Source organism: Alosa sapidissima, chromosome 5, assembly GCF_018492685.1.
Source record: "Alosa sapidissima isolate fAloSap1 chromosome 5, fAloSap1.pri, whole genome shotgun sequence".
Taxonomy (NCBI): Eukaryota; Metazoa; Chordata; class Actinopteri; order Clupeiformes; family Clupeidae; genus Alosa; species Alosa sapidissima.
Genome location: NC_055961.1, coordinates 22,970,518 through 22,989,557, shown reverse-complemented (window position 1 = coordinate 22,989,557; position 19,040 = coordinate 22,970,518). Strand labels below are relative to the sequence as shown.

The window sequence follows — 19,040 nt, the reverse complement described above, 5'->3', positions numbered from 1 at the left end:
GAGAGAGAGAGAGAGAGAGAGAGAGAAATAGGCCTTCACTTAGACAGTAATAGGACGCAGAAATGCTGACCACACAGACACAGACACACACACACACACACAGTCACACCACCGCCAGACACACACACACACACACACACACACACACACACACACACACACACACAAACAGTACATATGCTGACCACACACATTAACAACCCCCCCCCCCCCTCCCCAAACACATACACACATACACCCATGCTGCTGTAACCTTTACCCCAGATACTGATCCCCAGTCTGGAGACAGAGAAATAGTAGAGCAATAATGCAAGCTGGAGTCCTCCTCAAAGACTCAAACCTCCCCCCAACCAACTTGACTACAATCATTGCTCCACTACTCGGAGCACAGTGGTGTACATGCCCATGTGTCCTAGTATATATGGTGCTGGGTAAGGCTTTGGATATGACCACATACTGTGGGCCAGACTGGACACTGCTGTGGGCGTTAGTGACTGTTTGAGAAGACTCAGAAGTGTATGCATCTCTGGATGTTACCCACTTCATGTCTGGTAGCGCTAGCTCTCTCTCTCCGTGTGTGTGTGTGTGTGTGCGTGTGCGTTACCTGTTGCATACGCAGCGACTCCAGCTCTCTCTCCAAGCGTGTGCGCAGACGGTGCTCCAGCTGCTCTCTCTTCTCACAAGCGGACTGCAGCTGAGCCAGAGCCTGCTGCATCCTCTCCACCTTCTCCACATACACCTGCTTCTTCTTCAGCTATACAGACAGACACACACACACACACACACACACACACACACACACACACACACACACAGGCAGGTTAGACCATGAGGACCTTAGGAGCTAGCCTAGCAATGTAGACACACCCTAGCGGCAACAAATGTAATTTGCAGCCAGGGTCGTCTAGCAACTCTCCGATGGCTTGCAAGCTGGAAAAACCAAACTCTAGTCAGGCCAGTCACATCATGTATAGAGTCGGTGGGCTGGCTTAACATAAATGATTACAGAGTTACGACAGTTCCGTGTGTATTCCCTGCTACTTAAAAAACAAAAGGAGATGGCTGCTGTTGCTGGCAAACAGCGGTCTTTCGAATCGGCTTTGGCCGCAAGTCTTAAACTGGGTCTTAAGAACGAGTCTTAAGAACGGCACGAAGTCATAGCTATAGCGCTAACCTATTGCGTGCAGCAGGAATTTGAAAGACAACCGTTTATCCCGCCCCTCGGATTGAGGCCTGCCAATGGAGAGTTCCCAGACCCAACATTTTGATTCTGGCTCGTCAGGCTACTTAGGAGCACTCCTTCAAAGCCAAAAGTTAAAAAGCGTATATTTACACACAAATCATAAATCAAAATAAGAATCATAAGCATCTAATAGGCATGACATGTAAGGCCCAAACAAAGAGCCAGTAAAGCTTTAAAGTCCAAAGTTGTACACTCCAGGAAAGTATAAATAGGACTTCAGACTCTCACACTGACAAACTCTGTGCCACTAATACCCCTGCCTCTACTGCACTCCACCAAGGACTTTAAAATGTCGTTGAGCAGATCTTTATTCAGACAGACTTTAAATGAGCTCAACCAAACTTACATCAGATTTTCATAGACACCTCCACCATGAGCTAGTAGTCATGACACCTCTGTTCCACTCCATACAGCCTCTATGTGTCCATACTAGAAACTCCTTGCAGTGGCTCTTTACAGCTGTGCTGAATACACCAATTTAGAAAACAGAAGACAGGATAGACCAAGCAACAATAGGAGAGAGAAAAATAGTAAAGAAGAGAAAGAAAGAGGGAGGAAGAGAGTGGGAGAGAGAGAGAAAGACAGCCAAGAATCCAGCCATCTCCAGGCTCTTTCATGGCAGGGCTTAAACTCAAGGGCTTTTGTTGGGAGAACAAGCAGGCGTTTGTGGCGGGGCCTGCCCAGAAAGTGGAGCAGTCCTGGGCTTCAGAGGGCACTCATACTGAGCCCGGCCATTCTTCAGGGCCCAGTTACCAGGGCAGCTGGGCCACGGCCAGGCTATTTCAGACACACACATCCAACGGATGGAGAGGGAGATGGGAAGAGTGGAGGAGAGGGCATCAAAAGGCTGAAGACGAAGAGCATAATTCACACTGAAAAAGCCCAGATCTCCTCCAACCATACAGCGGGTGGGTGCTCCCTCTTTCTCTCTCCTACTCCCTCGATCTTGTGGGGTTCACCCTTTCTTTCTTTTTTCCCTCCTTTATACTTCTTTGTGTGTTAGCTTTGCAGTAGAGATTTGTGAAGATTTGTCTAGGTGTTGGAATGTGTGCCAAGATTTAAATAGGGTTCAGGGGGAATCCCTAGCACAGAGAAAGAGTCGATCTAGGGGCCAAACAGATAGAGCCACAATCTCCTGTGAGTTCAGTCTATAGGCAGTCTGCTGTGAGTTTCGTCTAAGATGAAGTCCTATAGTGGTCTCCTGAGTAATCATCTTTAAGGGGTTCAGCTCTAAGGTGACTCTCTATGGGCTATTCTCTCCTGTTTACCCTTTAATTAATCTCCTATCAAATCAGCAATGGAATTAGACTAACTATGGGGTTGAGCTTGGAGCCACGGTAGCCACTGTGTTCAGCCACAGTCAGCTGCTGTCACTATTGTGCTCAGACCTATAGCCTGGCTATAAGCCACAGCTTCTACTGAGCTCTTCTGAATAGTTAAGAGTGGAGAGGTTCTCTCAGTGTACACAACTGTTGATTTCCAGGTAAGGGAACAGGTCCTGGATCAGACATACACAGGATTCTGCTTCACCACATGACTCTCTGGCACATTATGAAAATGGAGTATGCTATTAACTTTTTTTGACTTGCTATTAACTTTGTCATTACAATTCAAAATGTGCTGACTGGCTTTTTCCAGAGACAAAATGGCTGCTCTGTTGTAAATGTGCTGGTGTTTTGTGCCATCCATTATGCTCTACGCATTCTTCTGTCCTCAAGGGGGGTCCGAGTAACCCAGCTAATTTAGGAACAGTGGAGAAAAATAGAACTTAGAATTCCTGTATTTGTGAATAGGCCATTTCTCTCTCTCTCTCTCGCTCTCCCTCTCTCCCTCTCTCTCTCTCCCTCTCTCTCTCTCCCTCTCTCTCTCTCTGTAAAGCGGTACTGAGCAGCAATTCAAAACGGGACTGACTCCAGTAGCTAACATTGTCTGTGTATTGATTTTGGCTTGGGCTTAATAGTGTTAAATATAGCTAACCTTTCCAAATGTCAATTTCAGTAACGGTTTAATGAATTTTGTTTCCATTTCAAGTCTTATGAATCCAAAATGAACACTGGGAAACTTCTCTCTTCTTGGAAAATTTGTGTCAGCGAATTATACAAAAAAAAAAATGTTTACTTCACCTCTCTCTTTATGGAATCATTAAATTTGATGATTCAGAAATAGACCATCACAAAAACATACAAACCAACACAGTTCACAAAAGACATGTTAAACACATCTGAGTCAACGTTTTCTAAATTTCAAACATTTCATCCTCCACCCTGCCATTTCAACACTGACCAGGTGTGTGTCTGGCTCTAAAGGTATGGTGTGATGGGCTCCATGGCTCCTCAGACGGAGGTTGGGCTTTGGCTCCCTGCCTGCAGGTCTGGGGAGAGTCAGAGTCGCTAGAAAACAGAGCCCTGTCAAAGACGTGTTCCTGGCGTCGCAGTGCCGCGCCATTTACCAGATAACACAGCTCCGAGCTGAGGACGCCTGAAATGCCTGGAGTGCTTGTAGGGTACACGTACAATACTTCCCTGAAAACAGGAATATGTCCAGCCCGGGTATGTGTTCTGTGATAGTGATTTTGGATTTCATAGTGTGTTTATACAACACAGGATTTAGTTAGATGGTAGTTTCCTTTCTGAAGACATGTGAGACAATATAGACCTCTGTTTTGAGAGCTTTGATGCCTCAGCATACATTAAGCCATCTTGACCACAGGGTGGCGCATATTCCTATAGTGAGTTCATAAGTAGGTGAAACAAGTCCTCCCAGATACATGGGGCCAAATTTAATGAAGGGTGTTTTTCTCCCTCACGCATCTACAGTAACTTGGCTAGATGCACAATGATCAGTTGCTCCTCAAAGACTGATTAACCAAGAAGCTTTGAAATGTTAAGTCACCTGTGATTAAATGACAGTAATAGAGATTATTACTTTTTTAACAGGAGATAATAGAACATTATCACCACTGATAGGAACTGTGAATATTTAAGTGATCTCCTTTGCAATACAGCGCTGAAAGAACCATTTTATTGGCTTCTGAATCTTAATAAATGTATAAATCATAACATAATATGAACCGTTTCTTTGTATAATATATATTTAAAACATAATATGAAGACCATTTCTTTTGGGACATTTTACTCAGACGACGCGGTGTGTTGTTGACACAGGTCTGACTCGCCCAAAAGAACGAGGGCCCACACAGCAGATGATTCATTTTGAACAAAGACCTTCAAGGAATTAGCCGTTGACAGTTAAGCAAGGCATGTTCATCGTATTTGCTCTTGTCATCGCTGTTTGCTGTGTCTAACGGTGTCTAGAGACAGTTGTGTTCCGTCACCGCATGCCAGTGCGTGTTCCCGACGGTCGGGGGTGTGTAGCCTACCATGCAAATGCCTTGAAGTAGGCCTATAACCGTAATTTGATTGTCTGGTGCCTTCCGTTGCTCTCTGTCGGTGCAGTTTAACTTTTTGACAGGGGCGACAGGAGCGACGGGACGCAACGGACCCACAATTCAGTTTGGCAACGGATGACGTAAGCCTATGTAAAGTGAAGGAGATGCGTCTCCAGCACTGCACTGCACAAAACTGTGTGGACACTGGACTGAAAAAACACTATTTTGTAAATATGGTTCACCATGCTTATGTCCTCCACTGGTCCAATCTGTGTTCGTCTACATGTCAATTCTACAAACAAATTCCTCGCTGGTGTGTGGTGAGCGTTCTGGCGCATAATGGCTGCCGTGCATCACCCAGGTGGTGATAAGTGAGGTCCCCCCTTCCATGTGAAGCGTTTTGAGTGTCGAGAAAAGCGCTATATAAATGTAACATGTTGTGTTGTGTTGTTCTGCTGCTGCTTCTGCTAGGTTGAATGTGGCCCAGACCTGGCCCAAATTCAGGCCAGACCAGGAGAGTCATGATCTATGGGACGGCCATGTGAGAAGAACTCACCTCTTCCTCCAGTTTGACTACTTTGGCCTGGGCATTGTTGAGGGCCTGGTCGCGGATCTCGATGTGACGCCGCTGGTCCTCATTGGTGGAGCGCAGGGCACTCAGCTCCATCTCCAGCTTCTCCTTCTCACGCTGAGTCTCCTTGTCTGTCAATGCAGCAGGAAAGACGACAAGGCATTACAGTTTCAGGATTATGCTAGTTGCCTGGCTGGCATACGGAGACATTTTGAGGTGGTAGGGTCTCCTTGTCTACGAAACACAATAAAAGGACATGAGTCCTTTTTCATCATGTTGGACACTCTCATATTGTGATCCCATGAGGGAGAAACACTAAAATGTCCTTACAAGTTTAGTGGTGACAATTCACTTCATCACTGGAACACACAAACTTTCTATTTTGTTGATTTAGGATGAGCTTTGGGGGTTGAAATGAACGACAAATGAAATAACATGAATATGCATGCACTGCATCCTTTGCCATAGACATTCTGAAGGCACACAGCAGCCAGTATTTAATACAGGGTTCCCACTCTCAGTCAAATGTAAAATTCCATTACTTTTCCCTGACAAAAAAACCCCTGAATTTCCATGACTTACTATACAATGAATAGTACAAGATACCGACCAATGATTTCAGAGCACCCGCATAGCAGTCAAGAGTCTTTTACTTTTTTAGAGTGGGAGATGAATAAATAGGAATTGAATAAACAGTTGGGCTACTCAAGCAAGCCGTAAAGCTAACAACCAGATATACACCAATTCTGTGTGGAAATATATTTGTATTAATGTATTTTGGCAAGTACATTTTAAACTGCTACAGCAAAATTCCCTGATATTCCATGACTTTGCCCCCAAAATGATACAATTTCCTGACTTTCCATGTCTGGAATAGTCTTTTTAAAATTCCATGACCTGTGGGAACCCTGTTGGGTGAACTGATGACTCAGTGAATCTTAAACACAGCCATGTCTTTCTCTTAATCATAACCTCAAAACACACATACTGTCTAATACCAGAAGCAATGATACAGCTATTCGTCATCAATCGCATCCAAAATGGTGGCACTATTAGTGAACTATATTCACTAAACTGAGTCCAGGGTGAATTGGGAGCACTGTACTGAATTTATTGAATTATTCAGAATATTATTATTATTATATTATATTATATTAAAGCTGCATTTGGCAAGTCTGACAGATTGAGGGGACTTAGCCAAAATTTTGAATGTTTACAACTCTCGTGCCCCTCCCCCACTACCACCGAGCACCCCCTCATCGAGTTTGTGCTCGTCAGTGTGCACCAGACTGTGATTGACAGTCAGATCTCACACAGCCCTGCTTTGATTGGACCAGAAGAACCGGGAGCTGTGGATTTTTGCAAAACAAATAACAGACTCTAGGTGGAGGTAGAAGTGCTAAAACCGGTTCTAAAACCGGCTGATTTATGTTGTTCTGTCGGAATATAGTGTCGGTTTCAGTGAATATGATCATAAAAATCTTGCCAACTGCAGCTTTAATCAGAAGTTGTTTAATGAGCCAAACTCAATCCTGTTGGCCAGTCTTCCAGTTTCTGTTTGGGAATCAGTTTGTGTTTTCCAGAAGATGGGAGGGTATACTCACTCTGAGCAAGAAGCTGAGAGATGGTCTTGCGGTTCTCTTCGGAACCTTCACACTCTTTTGCTGCCAGCTGCTTGTTGGCCGTTTCCATGCGCTCTGAAAGTAGACAACAATAACAACCATAAGATTTCCCTCCACACACCATCTATAAAAGTCTACTTGAAGTGACGAAAGCCTGCAGTTTGATCTGTTTATCTCTGTCTATGATCACTTATCTTGTGGACTTGATTAGCAGGAGAAGCTTGTTTTTCAGCGGAATCAGATGCTTTTCTAACCACACTATTTCCGAGCATGCAAATGGCTCAAATAAATGCCTTTTCTTCAACACACTTTCAACCACACAATTGCAAGCCCAGCCCCACGTATGTTAGTTTGACTACACTGTGGTTTCTTGAAAATCTGTGGCGAAGGGGGAATTATTAGTCAGAGATACAGGATATTCTGCAACCCTGCTGGGGAAAAAAATAATATGGCAGTTGTGTAAATCCAGACCTTCTGGAGTGGAGCTGAGACAAGAGATGGATACAGAGATGATTGGGTGGGGGTCGGTAAAAAAATGGATGAAGCGTTGTCTGTGGAGTGCAGCACTCAAAGCGCCTCTCGGCTTGGGCAAATTACACTCAGATACTGCACCGCTGGGGCCTGTTGCTCAGCAAATACCAAAACAAAAAATTCTAACAGTAACCTTGCATGAGGAAATCTCCCTCTCTATCCAGCCCAGTCATAATTTAGCAATGAAGGGAGAGCAATATTGGATTCATTAAAAGATGTATTGTACTACAGGGCTAAAGAAGAGCACTCTTTTCTTCCTTCTTTTTTAGCTGAGGGGATGGGAATGGGGGGAGAGCAAAAGTAAAACTTTCATCAAGGAACTGGGCCAAAGGTTACAATAATATTTCCATGATGGTAGGACAACGCTGCTCAGTGAGGGACATTCTGGCATTGACTGCCAGCCCCATTATTTCCCTAACTCATCGCAACGCAATAATCAAAACAGCTTGTGCTCTGAGCACGGAGCATAACCCTTTCAAATCAATTCTCTTCTCACGTACAATGAACACCATTAAACTCACCCCAACCAACAAACAATCACTCCTATAATGCGGACTGCATGACATGCCAAATATGTTCCCACAAATCCCGTCAGGAATACGTGTGCAGTGAAAACATCCAAGGCATTCCTAACGGCTCGGCTTTGACAAAGCCTCTTAAGACGCGAGCCTTGGGCCGCTAAAAAGCCCAGCAAACAGCCCGAGGTGGTAAGCGTTGTCTCTGGGTGGGTCGCAGGTCGGGTTTGCATGCATAGCCCTCACATCACACCACCCAGTTCTGGAAAGCTCAGGGAGCCCTGCGGTGTGAGCAAGACCCCAGGCCACACTGCACGGCCAGAAGAATGAAAAACATGGAAAAGAGAAAGAAAGTGAAAAATAGGGGGTGGGGTGGATGGGGAGGTGGTGTTGGAACGGAGCTGAGCAGCCTGGAGGGGGGAGGGGGAGTAATGTGTGTTATGTGTTGTAAAAGTGAGGGCTCTCCCAGTGGACATACGTCTGGGCACTCCGCCATGTGTTGAGTCCCCCCACCCCCCTAACGAAAACGCACGGCCGGTATGACTGTGCTCGGCCGACGTCAGCACCAAAGACTGAATAAAGAAACAGGAGTTTGCTTGAACAAAGGAGGCTTTGCTTTCCCTTGTGCTGAGATATATTCATACTTTGCCTGCAGGAAAAGTTCTTGATTTTCGATTTGATGTGGCTGTGTGCGAAAGGAAGGCAGGGACTGTTTTGGCCTGGATACTCAACAAGAGGGGGTGGGGGGAAGTTTTGGGAACATTCTAGAAGGAAATCCCTTGTTGGGAGCAGAACTTGAACCGGTCCCAGAACCCAGTTCAGGCTGAAAGCTTCTTCCCATCTGATTGGCAGAAGGGACTCTGGACGGGGGTCAGGATTTTATGGCGGTTAGCCTGAGCCTTTTCTTTCTTTACTGACCATCTCGCCAACTTTTGGGCAAAGCAATGCTTCACTTAAGGGAAGAGGAAAGATAGACTTCTCCGCATAGTCTGTCTGCCTCTTCACCCCCTCCATGTTTGGATACTGTCTGTCCACTAGCCACTTTTTACCACCGTCTTTCTGCCTCACTGTTTGTGCTTTATTAGCACATATGCATAACCCCTCCCTCCATGCCACAGCCGAACTGTGGCCACACTTATACCTTTTCTTAATATAGTTATATATATATATAGATATATATAGACTTTATTCTTGCACTGTTGCACTGTTGGACCTACTCATTTGCACCATCACCATGACATTCACTCACACAGAGCACCTTAACTTACCTTACTATGCACAGAGAATCACAGGCTCAGTCCCTGCCTCAGTCATTGCAAGCGCCTCTTGATTGATTAATCACCCACTATGTGGATACTGTTTTTAGAACTGATTTAGATTAAGTGTTATTTAGTATAATTTGTATTTTAGTATATTCTTTATCTTCTACTGTCCTTATTGCTTAGTTGTGTTTTTTATATTATATAATTACTTTTTTCTGCTGTTAGTAAATGTGTGTGTGATGTCTGTAGGCTACTGAGACCTTGAATTTCCCCTGGGGATCAATAAAGTATCTATCTATCTATCTATCTATCTATCTATCTCTTCTTACCTCTGTCGGTCATACACACTGATGCTTGCGCTCTCCATCTATCAGTCTCAATCTCTATCACACACACACAAGGAAAACAGGAAATAACAGAAGGACACAAGGGTCTTGCAACAGAAGAGATCCTGTCCACACCCCGGAGCGCAGCTCAGTTTGGTTTGCTGCTGATGCTCTGCCCTGTGCTCTGTGCTCTTTGCTGAGCTCTCTGCATGAGCACCAGTGGGTGATGGGCTCAGGAGGCCTACTGTGCCTCTCTACCCTCTGAGCTTTACACAAAATAAACTAAATAAAAAGTAATGTGTAATACATACAAATACCATCTGTGTGGTAGCAAAGTTATATTATGTGTACTATTTGCTCTGATGATTGACTAACCAAATTACTAAATGACTGCACACACGGAAAAAAAAAAAAAAAATGCACTACTAAGCCAGAGGCGTGTTCAAATTCCTTACACAAGCAAACATTCGCGGTGAACATGTCTTCTCTAAACATGCAATTTGAACAATTTTATGTAACCATTCCATCTCAACGGTAACCATCCGTCCAACTCCCAGCTTGTTCGCGGAGAACTACCTCCTCAAACTCTTTGCGAGTGTTTGCAAACATTCGCTGGAAACTCAAGTCGAACAGAAAATGAATTTAAACAACTCCGTTTCCCCACGTCATTTTCCAGCATGACCAATTCTTAAAAGCATGATGGTGCAAGGCCACATGACATGAACTCAAGGTACACTTTACAATAGCTCTCAGGTCAAATTTACCTGATGAAGGTCTGAAACCGAAACGTTGTGTTATATTCTAATAAATATTTGCATGCGGAATGGACAGTGTGTGGAATCTCTTCTAAACCACCAATAGCTCTTCAGGTACCAAGAATGCAGCGCTGCGATTGACTAAATGATGAGAACTGGTCGAGTCCTGCCCTCAGGCTCACCTCTGAGGTCCCGGTTGAAGTCGTGCAGCCTCCGCACCTCCAGCTCCAGCTTGTTCCTCATGGTCTTCTCCAGGGCCTCGCGCTTCGTTGACGACTTGGCCAGGTTCTCGTACGCCTCCGACACCAGCTGAATCTCCGTTTCCAGCTGAGGTGACACAGACACTCAACTGGCTCAGTACCGGCTTTTTTTTCACTGAAGACATGTTCCAGCAAGGTGAGTTCAATTGCGCATCAACAGATAATTAAAAGAGATAACAGAGAAACACTATACTGGTCCAACAGCAAACCACACACTATCCAACAAGCTTTTGTCTGACCACTTCCTTACTGTATATGTTACGTTTCAAGAGGAGGCTTTTGTTTTCACTGAAGACAGAGATGTTCCAGCAGACACTCAAAAGAGATGGTGTAAACTACAATATTAGTCCAGTAAACCTCACATACCACAAATAACAACACAGCAGCCTGACCATATCCCTCTCTTACTGTAGAGGTCAAAAAAAAGTGATGGTTGCCCCTACCAGCAGATAGACTACTGTTAAAAAATGTGCATTGATAACATAACCCAAGAAAGAACAACTGAAATGGTCATGTGAGAGTCTGACCTTCTGCAGCTTGGACACCTTCTCGGCACACAGCTCCATCTCCTGTTTCAGCATGCGGTTCTCCTCTGTCAGCATGTCCACCATCTGCTGTGCCCGCGCCATCATGGCGTATGGGTCACTCTGCATAGAGTACGGATGCCCGTAATGCCCACCCTGTCCCGAGCCGGACCCTGGTCCGGGTCCATGACCCTGCCCAGACCCTGGTCCCTGCTGGTGCTGGTACTGGTGCTGGTGTTGGTGCTGGCTCCTGGGCGCCGAGCCGTAGGGGTCCTGGGGGAATCCATGTGGCCGCTGCTGAGGTGCGTGCACCGGGCCTCCAGGCCCGTAGGGGTCTCCCTGATGGGAGCCCGGGCTCCGGGGGCCCAGGGAGTAGGGGTCGCCCTGGTGGGCCATGTGCTGTTGGGAAGCGTGGCTGGAGGCGGCCGCTGCAGCCATCAGGCTGCTGAGGGTGGCGGACTGGGCGCGGGACAACGAGCCCACGGACGTAACGGACGAGGTGGGGCTGTGGTGGTGGAGGTTCCTCTGAGAGTGATGAGAACTCTCTTTGCTCGACCTGTAGGGAAACAGACACAGCAAACAACACAGCTACTTAACGGAGGGATCGGAAATGCCAGGCAATGGAGACCATTTACTGGATTTTAAGACCGACCAGAGCTCCTTAGTTTCAACATAGAAATGAATGTGAACAGACTAGCAACTTTGTTTACATGTAGCTATATCATTCATCTGACCCCACTGTAAACAAATACTAAGGTATTTATGAAACACAAGGTCATTGATCATTCCGGACATTAAAACAGACAAAACATTATCTTCCCAATGGCCTACAAAATTTAAAATTGGGAGACATCCTTTCTTTCAGGAGGAGGTTTGAGGGTTTGAGACTTCACCGCAGGAGCAAGTGACATACAAAAGGGGAAGAAGAGGGACTATTTTTGGTGATTCTGGATGATATGGAAACCACAAAGGGAGTCACATCTACAGTTGGTGTTTGAGAAATCTCATGACTTGTGACTTACATTCTCCAACTTCCCTGCAGCTTAAATGATTTTGAAAGAGGTAAACAGCCTAACTAATGGTCGATCATCAAAAAAAAAAAAAAGAAACGGACATGCCAGGACTTGTCAGTTGATTATTAAAATTCTAGATGCATTCCTCTTGTCATTCTACGCAAAATAGCGCAGGATTAACACATGCAGAGAGAACAGGAAAAACAGGGTTCTTCCTAGACGCCTTTGTGTCAGCGAGTCCCCATCGGGAAGGGCCCTACATATTTCCATTGGGGAACATCAAAACGGCAAGTCCCTACACATCCGCATCAACAAACATCAGGTCACTAAGTTTACAGCTGGAGGTGTTAAATGGAATTTAAATGGAATTTTAACTTGTTCAAAACAGGTCATGAATGATGATTAGTGATTTCTCTAATCATTAGTATGGCCAGGGCGACCAAAGGCCTTTGTATTTATGCCTGTTGATGGGGCAGAGAGACATTTCAAGATGTAGGATATAGTGGAGCTTGGGTTGATAGGACAGCAAGACATATGAAGTGGCCCCAGTGTTTAAAGCACCTAACCAAGAATCTAACTCTTTACTGGATAATCTGTTATCCAAAAAACTACTGCTAGCACTGCACAACAATGGCAAATGCATTTTGCCTGAAAGGCTACTAATCAAATTTAGCAACAGCAGAAACTGAATTGATTTGGAGGGATTGAAGGGGAATGTGGATGAAGAGGCAGGTAAGGCACTAACTGTTTTCTACAGTTTTTACACTTGTAGAGGTAAACAGACACACATGCATCTCTGTAGGGATCTTCTACATGTTGGCAGACACTTACTTAATAACATGCTGAGCCTAGTCAGTGACTGACATTACTCCATTCACTGTTGCTCAATACTGTCAATCTAACTCAATGCCACTGGTCTTCTCAAAACGGCATTCTACCTACATACTGGACAACTATACTTTAATTGAAAGTTTGAAAAAAGGGCCCAGAGTTTCTCTTTAAGTACTTATGGTTAGCATTACCTTATTCAGGTGTTTCCAAAGACAAATACGTCTTACATCCAGCAACAAACCAACCAGATAACTTCCACAACCAACAAACCAACCAACCAGATAACCTCCACCTTTACAGCTTACAAGGTTTTCAACTTTTCAGTTTTCAGCTGAAAAGGTGGAGGCGGACAGTGGCTACATCCTATTATTTCACACAAGGCAAGGAAACAAAACACCTCAGTGAAAAACGACTAGTCAGAGAAACTGTAGCCAAAAATGAAATTTCCTTTTTTTCGAAAGACCGGTTTTGTCAAAACATGTTGTGTCTAGAATGTAGTTATCACTAACAGCCAGTACCTTTGTGAGTTTTTTGGCACTGAATGCAGTCATATCAACTGTTCTTTGCATGCGGACAGATGGCAATTCATCTGTAGAACATTTACATAAATTAATTTAACCATCATCTGTTGAACAACCAAGTAGGACAATGTATATGTTTAATCAATATGTGCACCACCAGTAGGGCAATGTATATGTTTAATCAATATGTGCACCACCAGTAGGGCAATGTATATGTTTAATCAATATGTGTTGCCTCCACCAGTATGTGGTGTTGTAGTGGCTAGGACGTTACTCTACCATCAAAGCTGCAGGAACATAAATCCCCCTTTCACGCATGAGGGAGAATCCAACACAACTCAATATTGGTCATTTTTTGGAGGAGAACACACTCCTATGAACATGTTTTCACTGCATAACAGGCCTTGACACTGAAGAGTTAGTGCAGCCAAACAGAGTTGCTTTTACACTCACCGGAAGGATCCGTACTCGGGCGGGGGCTGGTACCGGACGTGGGGCATGTCGGAGCGTCCCTGCTGTGGTGGTTGCCGGTGGGGCTCGGTGTAGTAGTGCCCCCCTCCTGGCTCCTGCCCCTGCAGCTGCTGCTGGTGCCCCTGCTGTCCACCCTGCTGGCCCTGGTGGGGCTGGTGTTTGGGCGGAGACCCCATGCCCTTGAAGGGGTAGTCGGGCGGGGGACCGCGGTGCGGCTGGCCCAGCGAGGTGGGCTTGTAGTAGTCCCCGGGGGGGCCGGGAGGGGGCAGCTGTGGGGAGAGCGGTGCGCTGGTGACGGGCGCGTGGGCCTTCACCCCGCTGGTGGCCAGCGACAGCTGCATGAGCCGCTCGCTGAGGGAGCGCACGTGGCCCTGCTTCAGGTCCTTCAGCCCGTCGTCCTGGTGCACCTTGCCAGCGCCGCTCACCCGCTGCACCGTCGGACGGCCCTCCGTGCGCACCTTTGCACTACCGCCGCCGCCACCGCCGAATCCGCTGACCCCCGTCACGTAGAAGGCCGCCCCTAGCTGGGACTGAGGCTGGGGCTGCTGCTGCCCACATTGCTGTTGTCCCTGCTGCTGCTGCTGCTGCTGCTGCTGCGATGGAGGTGGCTGCTGGTGACCTCGGAAGTACTGCGACTGCACCTTGGCCTCCTCGTAAGTGGGCAGGTCCTCCGGGTTGGGCCCCTGGCCCCCTCCCATGCCGCCTCCTCCTCCTCCAGCTCCTCCGCTGCCTCCCCCTGCGCCTCCCCGCGTCCCAAGCTGCTTCTCCAGGCCGCTGTCAGCCTGCAGCTCCTGTCCCTGAGGCTCCTGCCGGGCAATGTGGGGCATCATGGAGTGGTCATCCACTGGGCCTCCAGGACCCTGTGGGTACCCGCCCATGGACCCCTGCTGGCTCTGTTGCTGTTGGTGATGTTGCTGCATCTGCTGCTGTTGCTGCTGATGTTGTTGGTGTTGTTGGTGTTGTTGTTGCTGCTGCTGCTGCTGCTGCTGCTGCTGTTGTTGCAGAGCCAGGTAGTTGCGGCTGTCGCCGTAGCGCATCTGCTCCTGTAGGAGGCGCTGGAGGACGGTGTTGCTGCCGCCGCCACTGCCTCCGCCGCCACTTCCTCCGCCAGACGCCTCGTCCGCCGTCGGCCTCATGTCGTAGTCGCGCAGACCCCTCACCTCATGGAAGGAGGAACTGCGGCCTCGGTCAGCGCTCCCTGAGGAGGACAAACATGAGGAGAGAGAGAGAAAGAGAGAAAGAGAGAGAGAGAGGGAGGGAGAGAGAGAGAGAGAGAGAAGGTTGGGGGGAGGGGAGCACAAAGACCGAAGGGTTAAGGGGTGCACAGCGCTACAAGAACCTCTCGTAGTGCACTCCAGATGCAGAAAAGAGAAATGGAAGCAAGATGAGTCATGGAGAAGGGGGGCAAATCAGGGAAACTCCCAAAGCTACTCCTGAAGGAACCTGGAAAATGTAAGCCAAAGACTAAGCTGCATCCCCACCCGCTTCCCCAAAAGCAACACATTTTTAAAAACCTTTGGAAAACCAATACATACATACCAACACTTTGACAGTCGGATCCTTTTCTGGAAATGATTTAAATCTGGATCTGAATTGGATCTGAATTGGTTTAAAACTAGATTTGAGGGAAGTGAAATGCTCCAAGTAAAAGCACTTGTGTTAGGAAATCTTTAGATCATTAATATGTAAGTGACATATGAGATGCCCACTGTCAAAGCATGGAAGAACTCCCCAGTATTCATTAAAGCAAGTTCCAAAATCTCCAATGAAGATGACAACAGCAATGATTTGCCAACATGCAGTGAATGCAGTCCAATCACTTTTTACACAAATCCCCCGACATTTAATGGGCAAACGAAGTGTTGACAAACCACAGTAGTTACCAGCCGCATCTATCAAGTTATGAACTAGGCATCCTAATTGCCTCTGAGCAATGGAAACAATTACAAATGAAGAAGTGACATGTTAAAAACAAACAAAGCCGTTAGGTAGAGAAACCACTCCAGTAATCGAATCAAGTGCCAATGTAAACACTAGCTTTGAGTTAAACCATGTCCAGGTCAGACACTAAAGCGACTGCACAAGAGCAGGCACAAAGATAATCTCTTGTCATAGACTTATGTAAATGATGATCCAAAGAGGTTAAAAGTTAAAGTGGATTCAATAAACTATAAACTGTAGTCTTCCTATGAGATTTAAAGTTGGAGTGGTTTCAAGCAACAGCTTTGAATGCCTACTAGAAGCCTAATAAGTGCGGTCGACATCTAGGAGAGTAAGTAATAGGGAGATTATTACATCTAGAGCTTTCTGATATTCGTCCCATTCTCAAGGAGGAGGAGGCTTTTTTCCGAAACATCTGTGGCAAACGAATAGTGACAAAGAAAGAGAAGAGGGGTGTCGGGTCAACGCTGCAGTGCTTTTGTTTTTCCTTTAAAAGATGAGAGATGGGAGAGATGAGACATATGAACGGAATGGCAAAATGGCAAAGTCCACACACACACACACACACACACACACACACACACACACACACACACACAGGGACACATACACACACACACCCAAATACCCAAACACACTCATACATACATACTTCAACCTCTATTTCCTGTTGCTCTTCCCCAATATCTTCTCTTTCTCCCACTGCCTCCCCCTCTTCAGAACCGATGAGGATGACAACAGACAAATGGAGGGTGGAAAAACAAACACACATGAGCAAAAAAACGCAGGGTGAGGGGAAAAAGGAAAATGGGTGACAGAGAGGAATGGCTACAGTGACAAGACAGATAGGCTTGTTTGGTGGTGGTGCTCTGAGCACAGGAATTAACTCAAATACGCCTGTAACCCAATTTAGGTTTAGATAGCAGCTAGCCACCTCGTATCTACAGATTGAACACATATGAGATTGAATAACAATCTGTACTGAGATGCATCTTTTTCCATGGACTTTTCTGGACAATACATGTGACAAGATGAACTTCATATCTCTCTCTCTCTCTCTCTCTCTCTCTCTCTCTCTCTCTCATATATATGTGTGTGTGTGTGTGTGTATAGCACACCCTCTGAATTGAATACATCAGGCTGTGTTTTGTAGAACTGCAACATGCTCATATTGACAGAAACATTTGCAAAACACAAACCCTGCCCCAATCAGTTTTGAGCTGGACTGAGTTTGATCAGATATTCTCCTCATCCCACTGCCAAATGCACGCTCACACACACACACACACACACACACACACACACACACACACACACACACACACACCTGTGTTCACTCCACTACGGTACATCCTGAGGCCTGGGCCTAACCCCCTCTGCATACCACCCACGCCCTCCCCATGGTTGCTAGGTTACCTGTGTGGCTGTTGTGGCTGTTGCTGCTGGCTGGGAGGGTCACGGCTGTGGTGTGCTCATGGTGCGACGCTCGCTCTTCGCTCCGCTGCTCGACCACGCTGACGGTGGCACTGGGGTTGGCACTGCCGTTGGCACTGGAGGTGGGGTCGGGATCAGGCTCTCCGGCCTGCAACTCCAGAAGCTCCTCTAGCCGTTGTAGGACGCCCAGTCGTTGTGCCACGTCCCGCACACCCAGCCACTCTGAGACAGGAAAGCAAAGGTCACCAGCCCATCCAGAACAATGGGGGCGGGATGTTCCCCACACACACACACACACACAGGAGATAGGATAAAGGAGGTGTATGTGGGCGGGGGTCAACACACACACACACACACACACACACACACACACACACACACACACACACACACACACACACACACAGGGGTAAAGATGAAAGATGAAAGGGGTGTGGGGCATAGCTTTGCTTTGTTTTTATTTCCTGGGTATTGAACTTTAAAAAGTATCACTGCGTTTTGTCACCCAGCTGTGAGAGAGAATGGCACTGTTGGGGGAGATAGTGTGTGTTTGTGTGTGTGTGTGTGTGTGTGTATGGTGTAGCTTAAACACAGGATGTGGAGGATGTTCCTCTCGGACAGCAGAGAACAAGAGCCCCTCTGGACAAAAACACACAGGACTTCAACAGCACAAAATCCTCGGGGTCAGACCATCCTGGTTATAGATAGATACCTGGTTCATAAAACTTTACAAGTTACAAATATATGGCATGCACTTTGTAATACTGTAATTATACTTTTATAAAACATATGTGATGTACATTAATGATTTAGCAGCATATTGAGCATACAATTTAAGTCCACATTGTATCAGTACGTGTGCTCCTGGGAAGCAAACCCATAATCTCGGTGGTGTTCTCTTCTGGTTGAGCTCTATCAACTCATAAACAAGTACTGGTAGGTCTTTAAAAGCTGCATTTCTCCTCAGGGTTACAGCCATTTCTCATGTTTATGTTGCTCACCCTTACTGTCTGCAGAGGGTTGGGGGAAGGGCCGGCTGGGTTGCCCATGACCATGCAGATCCACACAGCCCAGTCAAACACAAAGGAAAACACATGCAAACCTGAACTTCCCCAAAGTTTTACCACCAAAGCCTGATAGTGATCTTCAAGATGATCCAAAGCACACACGCACACACACACACACACACACACACACAGACACGGACACACACACACACAAAATAAGTAACTCAAGCACTATCGCATCGAGTAATCACCTCCAACCACCCTGAAATAACTTCCAGATGTAGCTTCATTGTCCCTCTTTCTTTTCCCTTTTTCACTTTTTTTAAACAAATTCTCCTCACTCAGACCATTCCCCTTTTAACCTTTAGCCCATCCCCCTCTCTCTCTGATGCAGACTGTACGTTCCCGGACTGCCTCAGATAAACTGTTTATTCCCCGGCCCCCGTGGCCCTCGAGCCAATCTGCAAAACCCAACATTCCTCCCGGACACACTGGTCTGCGCTTCCCAAAAGTGAACAGTTAGCAGAGCGGGTGACCTGCACCTACCCCTGAGCACTCAAGAGAACTACTACATCTCAGCTGACATCTTAAGTACATAGGTAATGCCTATTGAGCATGGACAATATCAGCCAAAAGACACAATGTGACAAGGGTAGAGAAGAAAACACCAAACTCAAGTACATGCTTGGTTATAGGAAAGTCTATCTTAATAACACTGGTGACAGCTAACGAAAGTTTTCCTGATGCAGTACAATTCTAACTAACTGTTGAACATACTCCACAACTTAGTCCAAGTAAGTAAGTGAGTAAGTAAATAAGTCTTTA

The 19,040-nt window shown here is 46.4% G+C and overlaps 1 protein-coding gene across 9 annotated transcripts in view; it reads right to left on the bottom strand.

Annotated features, from left to right (window-relative positions):
- The window catches only part of amot (angiomotin), a 38,862-nt gene that overhangs the window by 7,305 nt on the left and 12,517 nt on the right, over positions 1 to 19,040 (bottom strand). For 3 of the 9 annotated variants that reach the window (XM_042091240.1, XM_042091241.1, XM_042091243.1), the window contains 9 exons: positions 17,191 to 17,430; positions 16,427 to 16,488; positions 16,129 to 16,261; positions 13,816 to 15,031; positions 11,001 to 11,553; positions 10,396 to 10,540; positions 6,807 to 6,899; positions 5,188 to 5,333; positions 605 to 754 (listed from right to left, as the gene is read on the bottom strand). In XM_042091240.1, the coding sequence (XP_041947174.1) occupies positions 605 to 754; positions 5,188 to 5,333; positions 6,807 to 6,899; positions 10,396 to 10,540; positions 11,001 to 11,553; positions 13,816 to 15,031; positions 16,129 to 16,261; positions 16,427 to 16,488; positions 17,191 to 17,430 (2,738 nt within the window). Of the gene's footprint in view, positions 1 to 604; positions 755 to 5,187; positions 5,334 to 6,806; positions 6,900 to 10,395; positions 10,541 to 11,000; positions 11,554 to 13,815; positions 15,032 to 16,128; positions 16,262 to 16,422; positions 16,489 to 17,190; positions 17,431 to 19,040 lie in introns of those variants that run through there. The other 6 variants (XM_042091244.1, XM_042091247.1, XM_042091242.1 and 3 more) reach the window with 5 other exon arrangements.